Source organism: Empidonax traillii, unplaced genomic scaffold (genome assembly GCF_003031625.1).
Source record: "Empidonax traillii isolate 1590-97213 ecotype Southwest subspecies unplaced genomic scaffold, ASM303162v1 scaffold9:size3134949, whole genome shotgun sequence".
Classification (NCBI taxonomy): Eukaryota; Metazoa; Chordata; class Aves; order Passeriformes; family Tyrannidae; genus Empidonax; species Empidonax traillii.
Window position 1 is genome coordinate 2,527,777 of NW_020955202.1, and position 17,845 is coordinate 2,545,621.

General features: G+C 37.4%; 1 protein-coding gene across 12 annotated transcripts in view; it reads right to left on the bottom strand.

The window, feature by feature from the left end:
- The window catches only part of ZMYM2 (zinc finger MYM-type containing 2), an 81,946-nt gene that overhangs the window by 43,687 nt on the left and 20,414 nt on the right, over window positions 1-17,845 (bottom strand). For 7 of the 12 annotated variants that reach the window (XM_027884687.1, XM_027884660.1, XM_027884636.1 and 4 more), the window contains 4 exons: window positions 16,713-17,572; window positions 11,960-12,245; window positions 10,073-10,238; window positions 9,034-9,246 (listed from right to left, as the gene is read on the bottom strand). In XM_027884687.1, the coding sequence (XP_027740488.1) occupies window positions 9,034-9,246; window positions 10,073-10,238; window positions 11,960-12,245; window positions 16,713-17,562 (1,515 nt within the window). In that variant the 5' untranslated portion in view covers window positions 17,563-17,572. The remainder of the gene's footprint in view (window positions 1-9,033; window positions 9,247-10,072; window positions 10,239-11,959; window positions 12,246-16,712; window positions 17,573-17,845) is intronic. The other 5 variants (XM_027884695.1, XM_027884679.1, XM_027884652.1 and 2 more) reach the window with 3 other exon arrangements.

A 17,845-nucleotide genomic window follows, 5' to 3' on the forward strand; every position in this document is an offset into this window, starting at 1 on the left:
CAACTTATATTTCTTCTCTCATATTCATCACTTGTTCTCTTTCATCTCTAAGAATCTGTTGTATTAATTCCTTTCTGTAGCAAAAGTAACATTTGAGAATCCTTTCCATAAAAGGACCCTTCTAGTTAGCATAAACAAATAGAACCAAAGGAAATTGAAGTAATACACAGGGTCAAAGAGCATCCTTATGAGGTAAGGATTTTTGGCCTGGAAACAAGATAACTTAGGAGGATAATGACAGAACCAAAAATGGTATGATGTGGGATAAACCGTTCGGTGTCTTTTCTAACATTAACAACAATAAGAAATCACATGAATATCAACGGAAGCTTCAAAACAAACAGGAGGCAGCTCTTCGCATAACAAACAGCAGGTCAGCAGAACCTCTTACCAAAGAGAGTCATGGATGGAAAAAGTGTTTGTATGTGTTCACAAGGAGACTGAACAAGCACTAATTAAAGAGATTCACCAAAAATAGCATACAAGGAACATTGCATAAAGTTCAAGAGAGATTCCCTGACCTCTGGAGTTAGAAGCTAAGAGAATGATTAGGGGAAAATAACCTAAGTACCTGCCCTGTTCTTACTCTTTCCTGCATGCCCACTTACACACCACAGGAGTCTCAATCCCTTACTGGCACCAGAACACCTTTCTCATATTCTTACTACGGTACATTTTTAATTTAGTATTTTAGCCATCCTCAAGGAAAAGTGGGTGTTCAGAAGAAATCAGGGAAAATGTAAAGCTGTTTTAATGTTGTTGATTTTACATGACAGAAGACAAAAAGAACTTCACGGGTACAGAGGAAAACCAGAGCAAAATATCAAAATCTTCATTACTGACTAATTAAAGAGGGATTAAACACTGAAAAATTTCCTGACTATTTTAAAAATCTCTGCTTCCTTTTTTGTTTCAGGAGTAGACAGTCACAGAAGCAAACAGACTGAAGGGGACCTCCCAGATGTCAAGTACAACCTCTTGCACAAGGCAGGATCAGAGGTGGTTGCTTGGGACCTTGTCCAGTCAAACCCGAGTATCTCCAAGGACAAGCATTCCAAAATCCCTCAGGAGGATTTCACTACCCTTACAGAAAAAGCTTTTTCTTTATCTACATAAGTTTCCCCCTGTTTTCAAGTTGCGTCTCTTGCCTCTCTTCCTTCCACTGCACAGCTCTAAGAAGAGTTCAACTTTGTCCTCTCCTATCAACCTCCATCGGATAACTAATCCCCCTTTACACTTTCAAGGCTGAACAAACAGGCTCTCCCAAGGCTGTCTTCCTATATGTCACATGCTCCAGCTGTATAAACATCTTGGTAGGTCTCCACTGAACTTGCATCAGTACACCAATGCCTTTCATACTGTAGAATCCCAAACTGGCCATGGTACTCCAGATGCAGTTTCAGAAACGCAGAAGGATGGGGGTCACGGGCCAAGAAAATCACTTCCCTTGTCCTGTTGGCTACACTTTTGCTGATTAAAGCAATAGGTTGCCCACATGGGCTGTGGAGTCTCCATGCTTTGAGATACTCAAAAGGGTGTGTTCCTGAACAATCTGCTCCAGGTAACCCTGTTTGACTGGCAGGGTTGAGAAGATGACCTCAAGCACCGTGTGATACAATCCAGGACACAACTGGCTATCTTTGCTGCAAGCCTGCTCAGCTTCTCCACCAGGACACCTATGTCTTTTACTCTGAAGTTGATTTCTTGGCAGTTATCTTCCATTTCAGATGAAGTACTGGTTTTATCTTGTGCCCAACCTGGTATTTCAACAGTAAGCAAAAATCACTATAAACAAAACCTGCAGTCAAGCTAGATTCAGCTTCAAGTGTCCTTCAAAGATAGAATTAACTCAGAACCAAGCCAGAGGAGAGAGTATCAAGCACTTTCCTTCTGGGTACTACTTGTGGTAAATTCACATCTACAGCATCCTATGAAAGCATATACATGTTTGAGGACTGTAATTTAAGTAAAATTTGAGTAAAAACACTATCAAATTAGCACAGAAATTTGTATCCATTACTAATTACAAATAAATTAGGCCAGAGGCAGAATTTCTAAAGAATAAAGGCCAGTGCCCTTTGAGGGGAAGCTCGATGCATAGTAGTCAGACTACATCTGTCCCTCAGTACTCCACCTATATTCTGCATTGAGATGACCTAATTTTTGCAAGGTTTCATCGCATGTTTGACCTCTTCCAAAGCACAGTCTATGGCAGATGCAGAAGTCAGAATATTTTCCTCCTATTATGTTTTATTCTAAACTCACTCATTCTTTTATGACTTGCTGTATACCCTCTTAGAAGCTTAATTCTAGAAATAAGGTCTGTTTCATGAAAGGCATCTCATGACAGATAAAACACATTATAAAACAATGTGACACGAAAAGTCTTGCAAGTCACTGGATGTAGATACATTTCAAATATTCACTCCATTCACTAGAACAGTGTTGAACTCAAATGGACAACTACAGAAGTGACTATCAAGATGCAAGACAAGACATACCAGGTGCATAGGATATATTATAGAATTAAAAGAATTGTTTGATTAGAAATGCAAATTCCTCAAGTTCACTTAGAGGGTTTTTGAGGAATTTATATTCTTGCCATTATAACCAACTATAATTTTAGGAATCTTGATCTTCCTTTACATCTTACCAAAAAGAGTATGTAAGCTGAAGTCTAGAGCTCTTGTTGCCTACATTCTACTAAGAAAAAAGATCAAACTCCAAAATAAATGTCAGATAGCCCAATAAATGGAAGAGGAGTTTCCAGGAAACAGGAGTAAATAAATAGTAGAAGAAAAGGCAGAAAAGGATAGCTTCTAGAGGGATATGATCTGCATCAGAGATGCAAGAAACTTGGAGTCATAGATACCAAGAGGTCTCAAAAAAAATCCCCACGTGACTAAGCAGGAAAAAAGGGGAAATAATTATTCCATGGTTGATAAAGATTTTGTCTTTTAACCATGGCAGAGGGCAAAAAGCATCTAACTATTTCCATTTGTAAAAGTGTACATAGTATTAGACAACAACATTATCCGAGATTACTTAATAGCAAACTAAATATTACCTGAAGCAAACAAAAGTGGTTTACCATATGAGGAAAAGACTCCATTATTAAACCACAGTTTGTACTGGCTGAAACCACAGAATTTCTCTTAAGAGTGACCAGAAATGGGGAAAAAAACATTGAAGTTGGTATTTCTAATATTTCAATGTAAAGGGGCTGTTCAACTCCCACAATTACTACTTTGTCACAGTATTTACTCTTGAAACAGACACTTGGAAATGAAAGTTGATAAAACAGTAACAACACCAAGAAGCAGTAGATTTTGTAGCTAATTGTACTATCAAAATAAAAAGGATGACAGGAAGGATAGCTCTGTCTTAATAGCAAAGAAACACATAGAAAGAACAGGCACTGCATGGGACAAGACAAAGTTGAAAACCCTAGATGCTTCCACTAAAGTACTAAGTGAGAAGACATTCGATCACTGCATTTGGTGATATATAAACAGTAGATAACAACGCACTTTATGAGACTAAGAACAAAATCTACATAAGCAATGAACTGTAAACTGCAGAAATTATACGCACATTGTTGTATACAGTGAAGGCTCTTAAACCCCTGCACAGAAATGAAATAGATAAAATTAGTTTTATGAGAGTTTCACAAAAGCAGTTGCTTGGCAAGGAGCAGAATAAGGAAGCACAACTGTCTAGGGTGGGGGTTTTCTATTGCTTGTAAGTGAACAGCTTCAAGGGATGGCATAGCCTGGTTAGTCTCAAAGCACATTTAATAGCAAGTCTTCATGTAATCAAGGAAGTCAATCAAATGTACTTTCATTTCATATGGAAGAAAAATTTTCACTAGATAAAAGGACACTGCAAGCAGCCTTTCCAACTTGTAAAACACCTTTTGGCTTGCATTCATCTAGCACTGACTTCAGTCTAGAGCTATGTCTATGAATAAATTGCTAGAGCTCCTTTCCCCCATTTTTATGACAGTAGATGAAGACCAGCACTTCCAAAAAGCACCCAAAGAAAACAAATCCCAGGCCACAATCTAACAAGAATTTTAGTTACAGAAACAAAGCAAAAAAAGCAAAGACACATTTAAAACTAGCAAGACATTACACGCTTTCATGGTAGAATCAAGAGCACTGTGGACTGATCGGGCCAGGAAGCCAAGTATAATTTAAAGTAGAACACAGACTCAGCTTTTGCTTAGTAGAAATTTGAAAGGTATGGTTGGTTGCACAAATTGAGTCACAGAATTGCACTTGTTCCCTAGAACAAGGCTGTCAAGTCTGTATCCAAATCCAGCAAACCACAATATGGAAACTTCCTTTTCAAAGAAGTGGCTTATTTTTGTAGAGACAAAACAGAAACACTGAAACAACCTGGGTACTTGTAGTTAATACGTATTTATGGCAGGCATATTTGAGGTCAGTTCTAATTTGTTGCACAGATACTAATTTTCAAATGAATCACTACAGTAATTTTTCATTTTCATTTTAATGATATGGAATGCCTACTCAAATAAAATATTTCAGTATTTGCACAGTTACATGGACAATTTTAGTCACCTTCTTTTCAGATATAATCTCACGCTCTTCTAGTGGGTTTTTTTTTTGTTTGTTGGTTTTTTTTTTTTGTTTAGTGTCATTCTTTAAGTTCCTCTTGCCCCTCCACATGTAAAGAGTTTGAACCCCAGTGCAACAGTTAGAGAGTTTACAGTCTAGCAGTAGTCATCATCTTCAGGTTTAAGAAAATATAACCAACTTCCAATAAGAGTTTTGTTGTTCTATTCAAATTGTTAGTTACTTAACTTTTCAAGGAATGATTTTATCAGTTTTCTTTTTTAAAAAAGCTTGACTTGCATTCTGCCATCTTCATGAATGGTTGTTGACATCAAGACATATATATGCTCTTGCATATTACTACACTGAGCATTAGTTAGGTTATGTCTATTCATTTTTTTTAATTCTTACAGAGATTATTTATTTATATTTCATAAATTTTTTATATGAAAGACACCTAAGCTCTGTAATCACTTTGAGTTTTAGGAAAGAAAGAAGAGCTATCACCTCACAGAAAAGCAAAACACAATACAGTATTAAAGATCATGTGTGTCTCAGTTTTAAAGCAAGTTCTGAAACTGGTACAAGGGAAGCTAAGTGCATCCATCAGCTCAAAAGGACACTTGAGACACTTCAGAAAAAACCTGCTCTCTGTCCCAGGAATAACACTGTTTCTTACTCCCACCAACTGTATAAAGCAGAGGAAAGAAATCCTTGGTAGCAGATGTGTTACTTGCTGTAATCCAATTACTTGTCATTCTGAGAGCCACAATAATTTTTATTACTCATAATTTTGAATTTTCCATTCCAAGAAGAAAAAAAAAGGCCATGATAAATTACTGAAAATTAATTGTTCAAATCAGTGTAATATTTATTTAAAAAACTGAGATTGGGTAAATAGATAGGTACAATGAGTTTTTATTTATTACTACTACAACTGTATAGCAATATTGATAGGTGTATGACATTTACAATATAAACTGCTTAATACAAAGCCCATACCGGTATGACCTATTTATTTTACAACTCTTTTTATAAGAAAACACTTGCCAAAACTGTTAAGTGACAGACAATAATTAGTTGTATAACACAACACCGTAATCAAATGATGATACCAACTTTTCCATATTATTGATTTCATTAAGTTTATTTCAGTATGTAATGACTCTCCCAAACTCTCTCCTTCACTAGTTCTCCTTTAAAAGCAGGAGAAAATATTGTACTGAATAAAACCTGTAATTTACCAGTTGTGGCCCAATGGGTTGTCATTGACATTTTCTAAAGTCTAAATTTCTTTTTTATAAACAGAATTCCTTGAACACAATTCAAAAAAACTCAATGCAAATAAAAGTTCAAACTGAAATAAATCCTGCTAGACAACTAAATATTCCCAAATAATTGTGTCCCGAGTAACTTTGGACACCTACAGCGTACACTAAAACTCCTAATTTTTGGGCAACATAGAATGGTTTGGGTTGGAAGGGGACCTTGAAGATAATCTGGTTCCAACACCCCTGTCATAGACAGGAACACTTTTCACTAGACCAGGTTGCTCAGAGCCCATCCAACCTAGCCTTGAACACCTGTGCCAGCGCCTCTCCTCCCCCACAGTAAAGAATTTTTCCCCAATATCTAATCTAACCTACTCTCTTGCAGTTTAAACCCATTACCCTTTGTCCTGTCACTGCATGCTCTTGCAAAGTCTTGCCCTGTAGGGAGGAGCTACAGATGCAATTTATCCAGACTTCTGTAAAGCTGCTGACATGGTCCCTCATCCTTCTCTCCATAATGGAGAGTGATGGATTCTATGGGTGGACCGTTAAGTGGATTAGGAATTGATTGGGCAGTGGCATCCAAAGGGTAGGTTCAATGACTCAGTTACACCGGACATCAGTGAAGAGCAGTGTCCTCAGGGGTCCGTATCGGGACCAGTGTTATTTAATATCTTCATTAATGACACAGACAAAGGGATCAAGTGCACCTCCCACCAAGGTTGCAGATGACTCCAAGCCAAGTGGCTTGGCTGACAAACCTGAAAAAGGGGATGCCATCCAGAGGGACCTGGACAAGCTCAAGAAGTGGGCCATGGGAACCTCATCAGTTTTAATAAAACCAAATACAAGGTGCTGCCCCTGGGTATGGGCAATTTCAGCATCAATACAGGCTGGAGGATGAACAGATCGAGAGCAGCCCTGGGGAGAAGGACTCCGAGTGCTGGTGGATCACAGACTGGACATGAGCCAGCAATGTGCACTTGCAGCCCAGAAAGCCAACTCTAACCTAAACTGCATCAAAACCAGCACGGACAGCAGGTCAAGGGAAGGCATTCTGCCCCTCTGCTCTACTCTGGTGAAATCCCTCCTGGAGTTGTGTGTCCAGCTCTGGGGTCTCTAGCATAGGAAGTACATCGAACTGTTGTAGCGACCCAAGAGGAGGGCCTACAAGTTGATCAGAGGGATGAAGCACCTCTCCTACAAGGAAAGGCTGAGAGAATTGGGATTGTTAGCCTGAAAAGGCTTTGAGGTGACCTAATTGTAGCCTTCCAGTACCTGAAGGAAACTCACAGGAAAGATGGGGCACTCCATCATAAAAAGCCACTAGGTTTGTTAGACAGGATTTTCCCTTATGAGTTTCTCTTTATATCAAAAATACTCCAAACCCCTAACACTCCAGGAATATTTGAAAGCTACCAGTTAAGAATTACATCTAATCACACGCACATGAGCACTTAAATAAAGCTTCTCACAGCCTATTACAGTTGCACAGTACTTGCTTGCATAAAATCTGCTTGTCAGAGTGCACCAAAATAACATGTCTTGATTTCAAAGGTTCTCTTAAGGATCCTCACAATAATGCACAATACTCGACACTACTTGTGAAGGTTTTTGGTACTGCAAACTGCTCCTCCTCCCCAAATCAAACCAGAACGTACAACCTGCTACCCATATCCTTCTCATTCTCTAACACACATCTAAACAGAAAATACAACATCATCTGAACAAATAGAGTACATTCTGTCTTTAAGAGTTAAGTACAAATTTATCATTCATCCTCTCAAAATTCCATGTTCACTTCATATTCCATGTGCAGTGTATGTTATATTGGCTGTGTGGAAATGTCTCAAGTTCAAAGTTAATCTCAGGCCTTTTTGTTTCTTCAAGATAGAGTATTCAAGGTTTCTTCAAGTCTTTCCATGGCTTCTGGGCATGGCTATGTTTTTAGTACCTTGGAAACCTATCCTGTCCCTTTTGGCATAGCTGTGACGAAAGAATAACGCTCATGTTATGTTTCCAGTTACACCGTTTCCAGATTTGCTCTTTACACATAGCATATACACAAGAACAGCCATCCCCAAAAGCATCAGAACTGAATGTCCAATGAGAAAATACAAACACACGAGGCAACATTAAAGAACCTTACAACATTCAGCACTGTGATGCCTCTTCTTCTCTTGGACCACTGGTTTCTTAAAAATGGAAAGAGATGAAGAAAGAACCCCATGCAATGTGCAGCACTGGGGCCACACACATATTCAGGTTTGATTTTCAAAATCAGAAACAGAAATTTCTTGCTAGTAAAACCATACTGTGATATTTGAGAACACTACCCCTATAAACCCAGAGCAGAACATACCAAGCAGAAGAACCCAAAAAACCCCCTAGAATACCCCAATGGCATATCCTCCCCAGAAATATTTAATATTTCAGAGTTATCCTATTATACTGTAAATACTGTGATTAACATTTAAACCTTCCAGCCAGCACTAGCAACACTTCAGAGCTAAGCTGCCTCCGTAATATGTAAGACATCAGCATCGGATTTCTTGATTTGGAATTATTTTTAACCACAACAATTATTACTATCTTAACAGTCTAAAGAATAAATTAAAAGCACACCAAGTAAAGAAAATGAAGACAGAAAATTTAACACATGGAAGGATGAGAGTTACAATTTTTTTTTAATCCTGTGCTGTACAGTGGAGATTAGACAGTACAAGTACAGAGACAAAGTGTAACCAGTTAGAGCCTTCCCACAGCAATGTCCAACTTGTATGCTCTGCACATTTCTGAATGTTTCAACTGCATACAAGTGAGTTTTTATATCTAAAAAAGAATTTAAGGACCAGTAAGCCTCTGTGTTGTGCTTGCTATTAGATACAAGATACTTCAGATACACCCGTTAGAAAGAAATAGAAGTTATTAACAGAAAGTTTAATTTCAATTATATTTTCATTAATAACAAACAGGTATTGCTATTACAACAACATTAAAAAAAGCCAGCAGTAAAAGTTCCATTGCAGCTACTTTGCCCTCATTGGCATTAATTTCATTTTTAGAAGTCTTTGTTACTTATGTTTTCTCATGGGAAGTAAAACAATGTTATTAGTAGCATGATAAACTTAAGAAGTATTAATGTTTATTTAATTCTAATTTATATACAAAGAAGTAATTACCTGCTTGTATTCACCAACGCAGTTCTGACAGCAGAACCTTTTTTGCTGACCATCAATAGTAAGAACATTGTTTCCAGCTCCTTTACTGGGCAAATACTCCCCACAATGCTCACAGCAATTCATTATTAAACCATTTGCCATCCTGTATCTATTGAAGCAATGGTCACTGCACAGCTTATGAGTCATATTTTTAAAGCTAACTTCATGACGAATCTAAAAAACAAAAACAAAAATTATTCTATCACCACACAAGCACAACGTTGCCTGAAACTAGTTAACTAGCCAAAAGTCTTACATTCTAGTACAGTAACTAAAACCAGATTATACTAGCTCACTATTGAAGAACAGAGATGCTTGAAATGACCATGAAATCTAGAAATAGGAATGTGTGTCTCTGTTGTCACCAAAGCTCTATGAAAAAAATCCTAGACCCATTTGATCTTCAGCCTATAAGGAAAGACCCCAGGGAAGGATGTGGTAATTGCATACTAGAGCAGGTCAATTTATGCAGTTTTATAAAATGGTCAATTTGCAGGCTAACAACATAGCATATGTAGACTAGCCAGACACATGTGCTGTGTAAAGCTGCAGTCTAAACTATGGTGGACTAGGTAATGGCATCAAGAGTAAATAAACATGTTCATGAGAATTTTAAAAAGTACACGTATTCTACAAATTTCTACGATCACCTGCATTATCTTTCAAAATATATAGTAAAAGAAGCAGGTAATACAGTAAAATCTTGATTTTTTTCCAACAGCAATTCTTCTACTGGGAGATGTGGGTTATAATTACAAGATTCTATGCCTAGTAGAACAAATTATCAACAAAAGGTACTTCAATTTTCTGAAACAAAAATCAAATATTAACCTCTTGGAATTCTTTCTTCTCTCAGTTGCTCTTCATGAATATTAAGCCTGCATATCTTAATATCTCACTGCATATGAAAAGACTGAAAATAAGGAAATTCTTATTTCAGAATATAAGTGAATAGGTCATTATTGAGAAAGATAAGAGGAAAAAAAAAAGTCAACCAGACCTCAGTTAGTTTACCACAGATAGTGCATCTTGATTTATTCAAAGCTCCTTTTGAGGGATTCTGTTTATCTTCATAGAAGGATAAACATGATGTACTGCAAAACTCCTGAAAAGACTCACTTGAATCTACTTGAGCAACTATGGTACCTTTCATTGTTGTTATATCTCTGAAAGACAAAAAAAAATTCATGGCTTGTGTACAAGAAAATACATATATTTAAACAAGAATACTTCATATAAGATTCATTCTTCCTTTCAAAGCTTACAGTTCAGAAGTTTTTTTAGCATGCAGTTGTCAGTGACAGGATGAACACTAAGTTTAAAAATATTTTTACACTATTCTAAGTACTGCAAGTATATCTTTACTGTGCAAAACCATGTTTTATTTTCTTTGGATTTGGGTTATTTTTTTCCCATTAAATTATTCTAGAACTAAGAATATTAATGCACCATTAGGTGCAGATGCTTCAGACTGAATTTTATACAAAAAAATTAATATTAAATTTGAACTAGCTATTTTCTAACTTTACACAAAAGTTACATACTTAAGTTTCACATGAAAAACTCAGATTTATAGTAAAAACCAAGAAATTGTCTTTATTTGTATATAGCTCCACCATTTCCAGTATTAATCTCAGGATAAGATGAGAGGGAGAGAGAAGATTGTTTTCTCATATTTCTGAAACTTATAAATACAACCAAAAAGCTTTAAACTCTACCACTAACTTGTCCTGAATTTCATAATTTAAAATTTAAAAAAGTTCATTCCACCGTTAAAGTTCCAAAGCATCTGAACAGTTCATGCAGTTGCCTGTGAAACTGTGTCAATTTAATGCATTAAACCAGAAAATCAACCATCAATAAAATTAATTTGGAATCAAACAAACTTTCTTCTAACCAAACTTACTTATACTGTCCCAAAGCATCACATAGCATATATTAGAAGCAGCAAGGAGAAGAAATAAAGGCTTCCCCTTTTGCCTTCTAAGCAAAAAAACCACTATTATTAACTTACAGAAAATGTGATTGGTAAGAATTCATAAAACAATTGACTGGGCACATCTGGATCACCAGCTGGAAAATACACGCCCAAGACACTCAATATCTATGAGCCTCAAAATGAAGATGAGTGGAAAAAACCAGCATGTACCAGATTGAGAATATGAGAAAGTGCAGTAATTGGTACACTGAAACAAAAAGATAGTACAGCTATTTTTGTACACTTAACATTATAGGAACACAGTAACAGAAGACTTCTCTTTGGCAATTTAAGTTTGGCAAAGAGTGAAAAATTACTAGTCAAACCTAACCAGTAACTTAGAAGAAATAAGCCACTCCTAGGTATGCTTGCCACTCCCTCTGTACTGTCCACTTAAGGTTTCTTCAGCTACAAAATTGCCATTTATGGCAAAAATATAAGGCTTTTCCTCTCACCATATTGCCAAGACTGGAAGAGCTCCCAAGCTTCTTCCAGCTTCTTGCAATTACCAGTTTCTCCTCCGTTTAACGCCTCTTGATTTTGTGTCTTCATCTATCAAAATGAGTGTTTTCTACATAACATAAGGTCCACTTTTTCCATAAAGGACTTCATATATGAAGTACATCTTGTCACAGGTTATACTATAATTGGACACCTTGTCTTAAATAACCCCAACAGTTACTTGTAGTGTACTGACTTTTAATGCAACAACCTCCCATGTTCTGAATTCAAAAGCTGGTACTTTTTTTTTTGCTATAGCAGACACAGTGAATTCAACATTTCCAAGCAGCATTAAAGTGACACTATACAGACTACTTATATAATCAGATTTTATATTAACACACACGCATGAGTATCTCAAGTATTACTGGATTTAGCTGCTAATGTAAAACAACATAAAAAACTCACTTTCTGCACATAACACAAAGTTTCTTTGGAGTGGGTTTGTGTGAAAATGACGAGAGGCAGGTAGTAGAACAAAAAAGATGAGCCGATCCTTTCCGCTGATATGCAGTCTGTCCCTTTTGTAAAGGCTTTTTACAGTTCGCACACGTGACTTTAACCTGTTTAGAAGGCTGTTGCTGGGCAGAAGGCTGGAAAATTTGCTTAGGAAGTGATGCTACAGGTGACAAGGAATCCACACCTGGTTGCTTCTGATTCCTAGGGAAGGAAGCTGACTGAGATATCCAAGAATCTTCAAGACAAAAAACCCAAACAAAAATAAAAATAAGTGAAAAGACATGTACATATATATAGAAAACCATTCACAGATGTATGACCATAAAATCATTTTTCTGTTGCAACCAACAACAGAAGAAAGATATTTTCAATTCAGGTTTAAAGTAAAACCTCACTTGACGGTACCATTCTCCGCTGTTACAAAGCTTCAGAACACTAACAAAGTTCAGGATGGTCCTATCCTACATCTAGCGACAAGTTTTGCAGACTTTGATTCACTTGCACTGGGTTTGCAAACTGGCAATTTTATCTTCAGAAAAACAACACTGCAGTTAGCAACTGCAATTAAAAGATAAAAAGAGACCAACAAAGAACACAGAATGTCTAAACCAGTGTTTGAGACAAACTCTGCAAATTTGTAAGAATGTGAAGTTGTACATTTTCATTAGTTACTTTGTTCTAAAGCTATAAGGAGTAAAAAGCCCTAGAACTGGGGTTCCCCATACTCATTTCCTGGTCCAGCCTGCAGTCAGAGAACTATATCGCAGAAAGAGTGAAACACAGTGGTTCCACATCTGAGATCTGCATCTATGCCAATGATTCCTGTAAAAGTTTGTGGTTTTTCTCAATAACCTTTTCAATGAAAGAAATGCCAGTTAATGTGCAAACTTGAAAGGTCATGAGAGTTTCAAATCTTCCTCAGTAGAAATCAGTGAACCTGGAAAATAATATTTCATTAAGTTCTGGCAGGACAAAATCCATGACCCTGTCTTCCAGACTCCAGCAGTCTTCCATCTGTATTTTCAGAAAATAGGTTAGCATGGAACAAAGTTATCTTTGCCCAAACTTTTGTCACATAACTTGCTACATGAGTGACTTGCAGAACGAGAATGTAAACAAAACATTTTGTTTACAACAAATACATCTAGAAAGATCATACGTTAAGTTACATGCTCCATATCTTGGTTTGGAGCAGAATATACAGTTCTGGTGGAAAAAGAAATCCCCCAATAAAATGTCCTTTCTAGGCTTTTCTCTGGAATTCAAGCCTTCATTCAAAACAATTATCACCGGAATTTAGCAATATTGAGCTTCTGAAGACTGCTAATAATAAAACATTACTTAAACATGAATTAAAACTGAATAAAACCAACTTTGCATTACAAAAAACATTTACACAAATTCTCAACCGTATGTCTGTTATACCAAACAGAGTGACAGAACTTGGGACTTATAGCCTTGAATGTCTTACCGCAGTAATTCAGTGTTATTACAACTGGTATTAATACCCAAATATAAGAAAAATTATTTTAAATTCTATGACTTCAGATAACAAAATCCTTAACCTACAGACATCAGAACTGACTATACCTCATTCTTAAGGAACATTATCTTGGTCCATAATTGTTCATTAAGAAGAAGGCACTCTTTCCTCATACTATTTTCTGAAGTCCTTTCTTTCCCCAAAGGTTTTATTAACAACATACTTTCATGTGTAACTTTAAAATTCATTTTAGGGACAAAGTTCCAAGAACCCTTGTTAGTGAAACAAACAACATACATTCCTTAGCAGGTAAAAGATAATTTTCTGGTGTGACTTTGTAGCTGCCAAGGATGTCCTAATCTCAGGCAAGTACAGCAATCTAGGAATTTATTCATTGTAATGCTTGAGAGTAAACAGAAGAGCTGGAATAAAGAGGTGAGGGGAAGAGGAAAAGGTCACAGAACAAAACAAATTACTCTCTAAACCACTAAAGAGGCTTACTTTGGAAGGCATGAGTAACCTTACTGACAAACTAAGACAAACTATCACAGTGCTAAAGCTAAAATTCACTTGAGTGCCCCCTTCAACTTTTCTATACATCTACTACTTCAGATATATTAATATCCTGATAGCACCTGAACACCTCGAAGTATTTTGAGACTCTCCGCCTTTCTCACAGATTTCAAGTGAAAGCACATTGTCTCTCTTACCAGGAATGCACTGCATGTGCAATAGAGTTACATCTGCTTGTAATTCCATTGGCATTCCACTGTCACTCATGAAAACTCAAGTTTGCTGGACTCATTTGGGTTTCAAACTTTCCCCATGACTTCCTAGTGCCTCATTAAGACTATTTCAATTATTCCTTAGTTTCTTAAGGCTTAAAATGGCCACCCTTGACATTTTGTTGCATTTTTCCTTCGACAAACATACCAAAAGAAAATATTCATTTTTATATTATGCCTTTTTTCACATCTCACTTCTCAACCATGTTACCTCCTCTGCTTTAGATTCTCTACAAAGATCTTGTAAAATCTGGTTTTCATGTCCTTGAAGTGAGAAGGTGTATCACACTTCCTTTGTTGATTCCTGATGAGTTACCATGCTTCACTGCCTTATGTCTTCATCCTTCAGGTTCCTACCTGCAATACTTTATTGGCCGAGTTTGAGGCTATACAGTTTCATATTCAACTTCTTACTATAGTGGCTTTTCAAGTTGTTCCCCTTCTTTCTTACTCATTCCTGCTCTAAACTGCTATAAAATTATTCCTTATTCTTACTTGTACCATTTATTTGCAGAGCCATCTTGCAAAAATGACATCCTTTAAACAAGCTGAAAAAAATGTATCAGTACAACTTGGGGCAGAGGTGGGAGGAACATAGTACTGAAGTTTTACAGAGGTACACAGCTCGAAACATTTGCATTAATAACCTGGTTCACATCAGGGCAATTCTGAAATGCATTCTCAGTTTAGGTGTTGGCTCTGTTTCTGGAGCATTTCTGAGGCACAAAAACTAGACTCTGTTGAGAGAAACAAAACCTAAGTTCCAGTCCAAAGCATGTGAAACTCATCTACATGGACTTCTGTTTATCTACCTGGACTTCTCCAAGATCTTTGATGTGGTCCCCCACAACATTCTTGCTGCTAAATTAAAGACTTATAGAGCTGACGGACAAAGAATTGGCTGGATAATTGCATCCAAAGAATTACAGTTAATGGCTCAATGTCCAAGCAGAAACCAGTAACGAGCTATGTCCCTCTGGGGTCCATACTGGGACTGATACTATTTAGTAACCTCATCAACAACACAGACAGAGAGATTAAGCACACCCTCAGCAGATTTACTGCAGACACCAAGCTGAGTGGTGCAGCTGATAAACCAGAAGGATAGGATGCCATGCAGAGGGACCCTGACAGCCTTGAGGAATGAGCCCATGTGAACACCATAAAGCTCAACAAGGCCAAGTGCAAGGTCTTTCCTCTCCATCAGGGTAAGCCTCAATATCAATACAAACTGGGGGCTGAATGGATTGAAGGCAGGCCTGCAGAGAAAGACTTGGGAACGCTGGTAGATGAAAACCTGGACATGAGCCAGCAACGTGCTCGCAGGGTGACTGTCCCACTTCTCTGCTCTGGTGAGACCCCACCTGGAGTATTGCATCCAGCTCTGGGGTCCCCTGTACAAGACAGAAATGGGCCTGTTAAAGAAGGTACAGAGGAGAAACACAAAAAGTGACAGAAGGCTGGAACACTGCTCCTGTGAAGAAAGGCAGAGTTGGGAGTTGCTCAGTCTGGAAAAGAGAAGACTGTGGAGACCGTATTGCAGCCTTTCAACATATAAAGGGGGCTTACAAAAAAAGATGGAGAGAGACTTTTTAGCAAGCCCTATAGTAACAGGGCAAGAGGCAATGCCTTTAAATTGAGAGAGGGTAGGTTTTCATTGGACATATGGAATAAATTTTTTACAATGAAGGTGGTAAGACACTGGAATGGGTTATCCAGAGAAGCTGTGGATGCCCCATCCCTGAAAAGTGTTCAAGGTCAGGTTGGACGGGACTTTAAACAACCTCAACCAGTGAATGATGTCCCTGCCCATGGCAGGGTGGTTGGATTAGGTGATCTTTATATGTCCCTTCCAACCAAAACCACTGTATCAAATGCACTGCAATGCTTACTGGGGACATTAGGTTCTAAATTAATGCACTGGGCAGAAGTTTCACTATTATGCACCTGCTGCTTCACGTACATGTACAAGTACTTAGCCAATAGGAATAGACTAACACTGAGCCTGAAGAAATCTTCCAAACCACATATAAAATCATAGAATTGTTTAGGTTGGAAAGCACACTTCATCAAGTCCAACCTTAACCCAGCACTGCCAAGTCCACCACACTAGACCACGTCCCAGGCATCAGATCTACACCTTTTTTAAATACCTCCAGGGATGGAGACTCAACAAGCTTCCTTGGGCAGCCTGTTCAATACTAGATAACCCTTTCAAAGAAGGCATTTTTACTAATGTATTATGTCATAGAGCATATTTCAGCCTAGAGTCACTGATAAGGTAGTGATGGGGATGAAGGGAAGCAAGATTTTTTATACATATTAGGCTAAAAGACTAAGTAATGACACTGCTAAAAACACTTAAACATTCTATAATCAAATATTTCACAATTTATTTCCAGCTTTTAAGGAAACATTCAAAATTGCAACTTACCAGGATTATGATGAGTCCCAGATTCCCCATTCTGAAATACATCTCCAGCCACATTCATTCTACCAGGATTGAAAGGTCCTACACCAGTCTTGGTCTGTGAAGTCAAAGATGGGGTGTATGTTTGCAAATTAACACCAAAACTACTTGACTGCAGTCCGTTAGATACATCTCCCAAGTTGGCATTCTGCAGTGACGTTACATGTGTAATCATTAAGTTCATGTCATGCCCTTCAGTATTTTCTAAATGACCGTCACTGACAGAGCTCACAGCACCTGTTTCTAATGTAGTAACATTAGCAATCTGAATTTCAGAGTCTGGTTCTGTGGTTATACCACTATTACCTATTCCTGAATTTACCTTACTTCTTGAAAAACTGGAAGCTGAGAATTCCATTTCGTTGGTTCTATTTTTACACTCTGGAAGTCTTCGTTCATTAAAACTGGAAGCATTCTTCTCTTGTCCTTGATTTGTTTCAATGTCTTCTTCATCGTCTATAATAATAGTTTCACTTATACTCCCCTTTTGAGAATTTAAGTCTTTTGGAGCAGGAAGCATTTTGCAATCATTCCCTTGAAGTTCTTCCTTTTTTGATGATGTCAATGCAGTGTTCCTTTGATCTGCCACCAGTGATGTAGAATTTTGCGGAGGTTGTATAGGTTCAATAAAAACTACATCATCATCATCTTCTATAGGCGAGTTTTGGAATTTATTAGGTCTAGAAACTAAAGAACTCTGTGGCCCTCCAAATGTATTTCCTACATTTGCAAGACCCGCTGCCATGGTGGTATTCCCTAGCAGACTAGGAGTATATTCAGACAGGTCTAATCCTCCCAGAGGACTTGTGTCCATTCCAGATCTGCTGTTTGAAGAAAAACAAAGCAAGAAAAACCACATCCAGTTTCAGAGTAAGATACAACTTTTCAGTAACAGTTCTTAAAAATAAGAATTAATTGTTCCAGCTTTTACTTTATTTTTCCTGAGATAATGTAGAGATAAACCCAAAGTTTTTCTATGCTCTTCTTTGAATGTCTTAACATTCATTTATTTTCTAATCCTATACTAGCAAAAAAATACTGCCGTAACTAACATTTCACACACAATAGCTGCATGTCATTATGTTTAGCAATACATA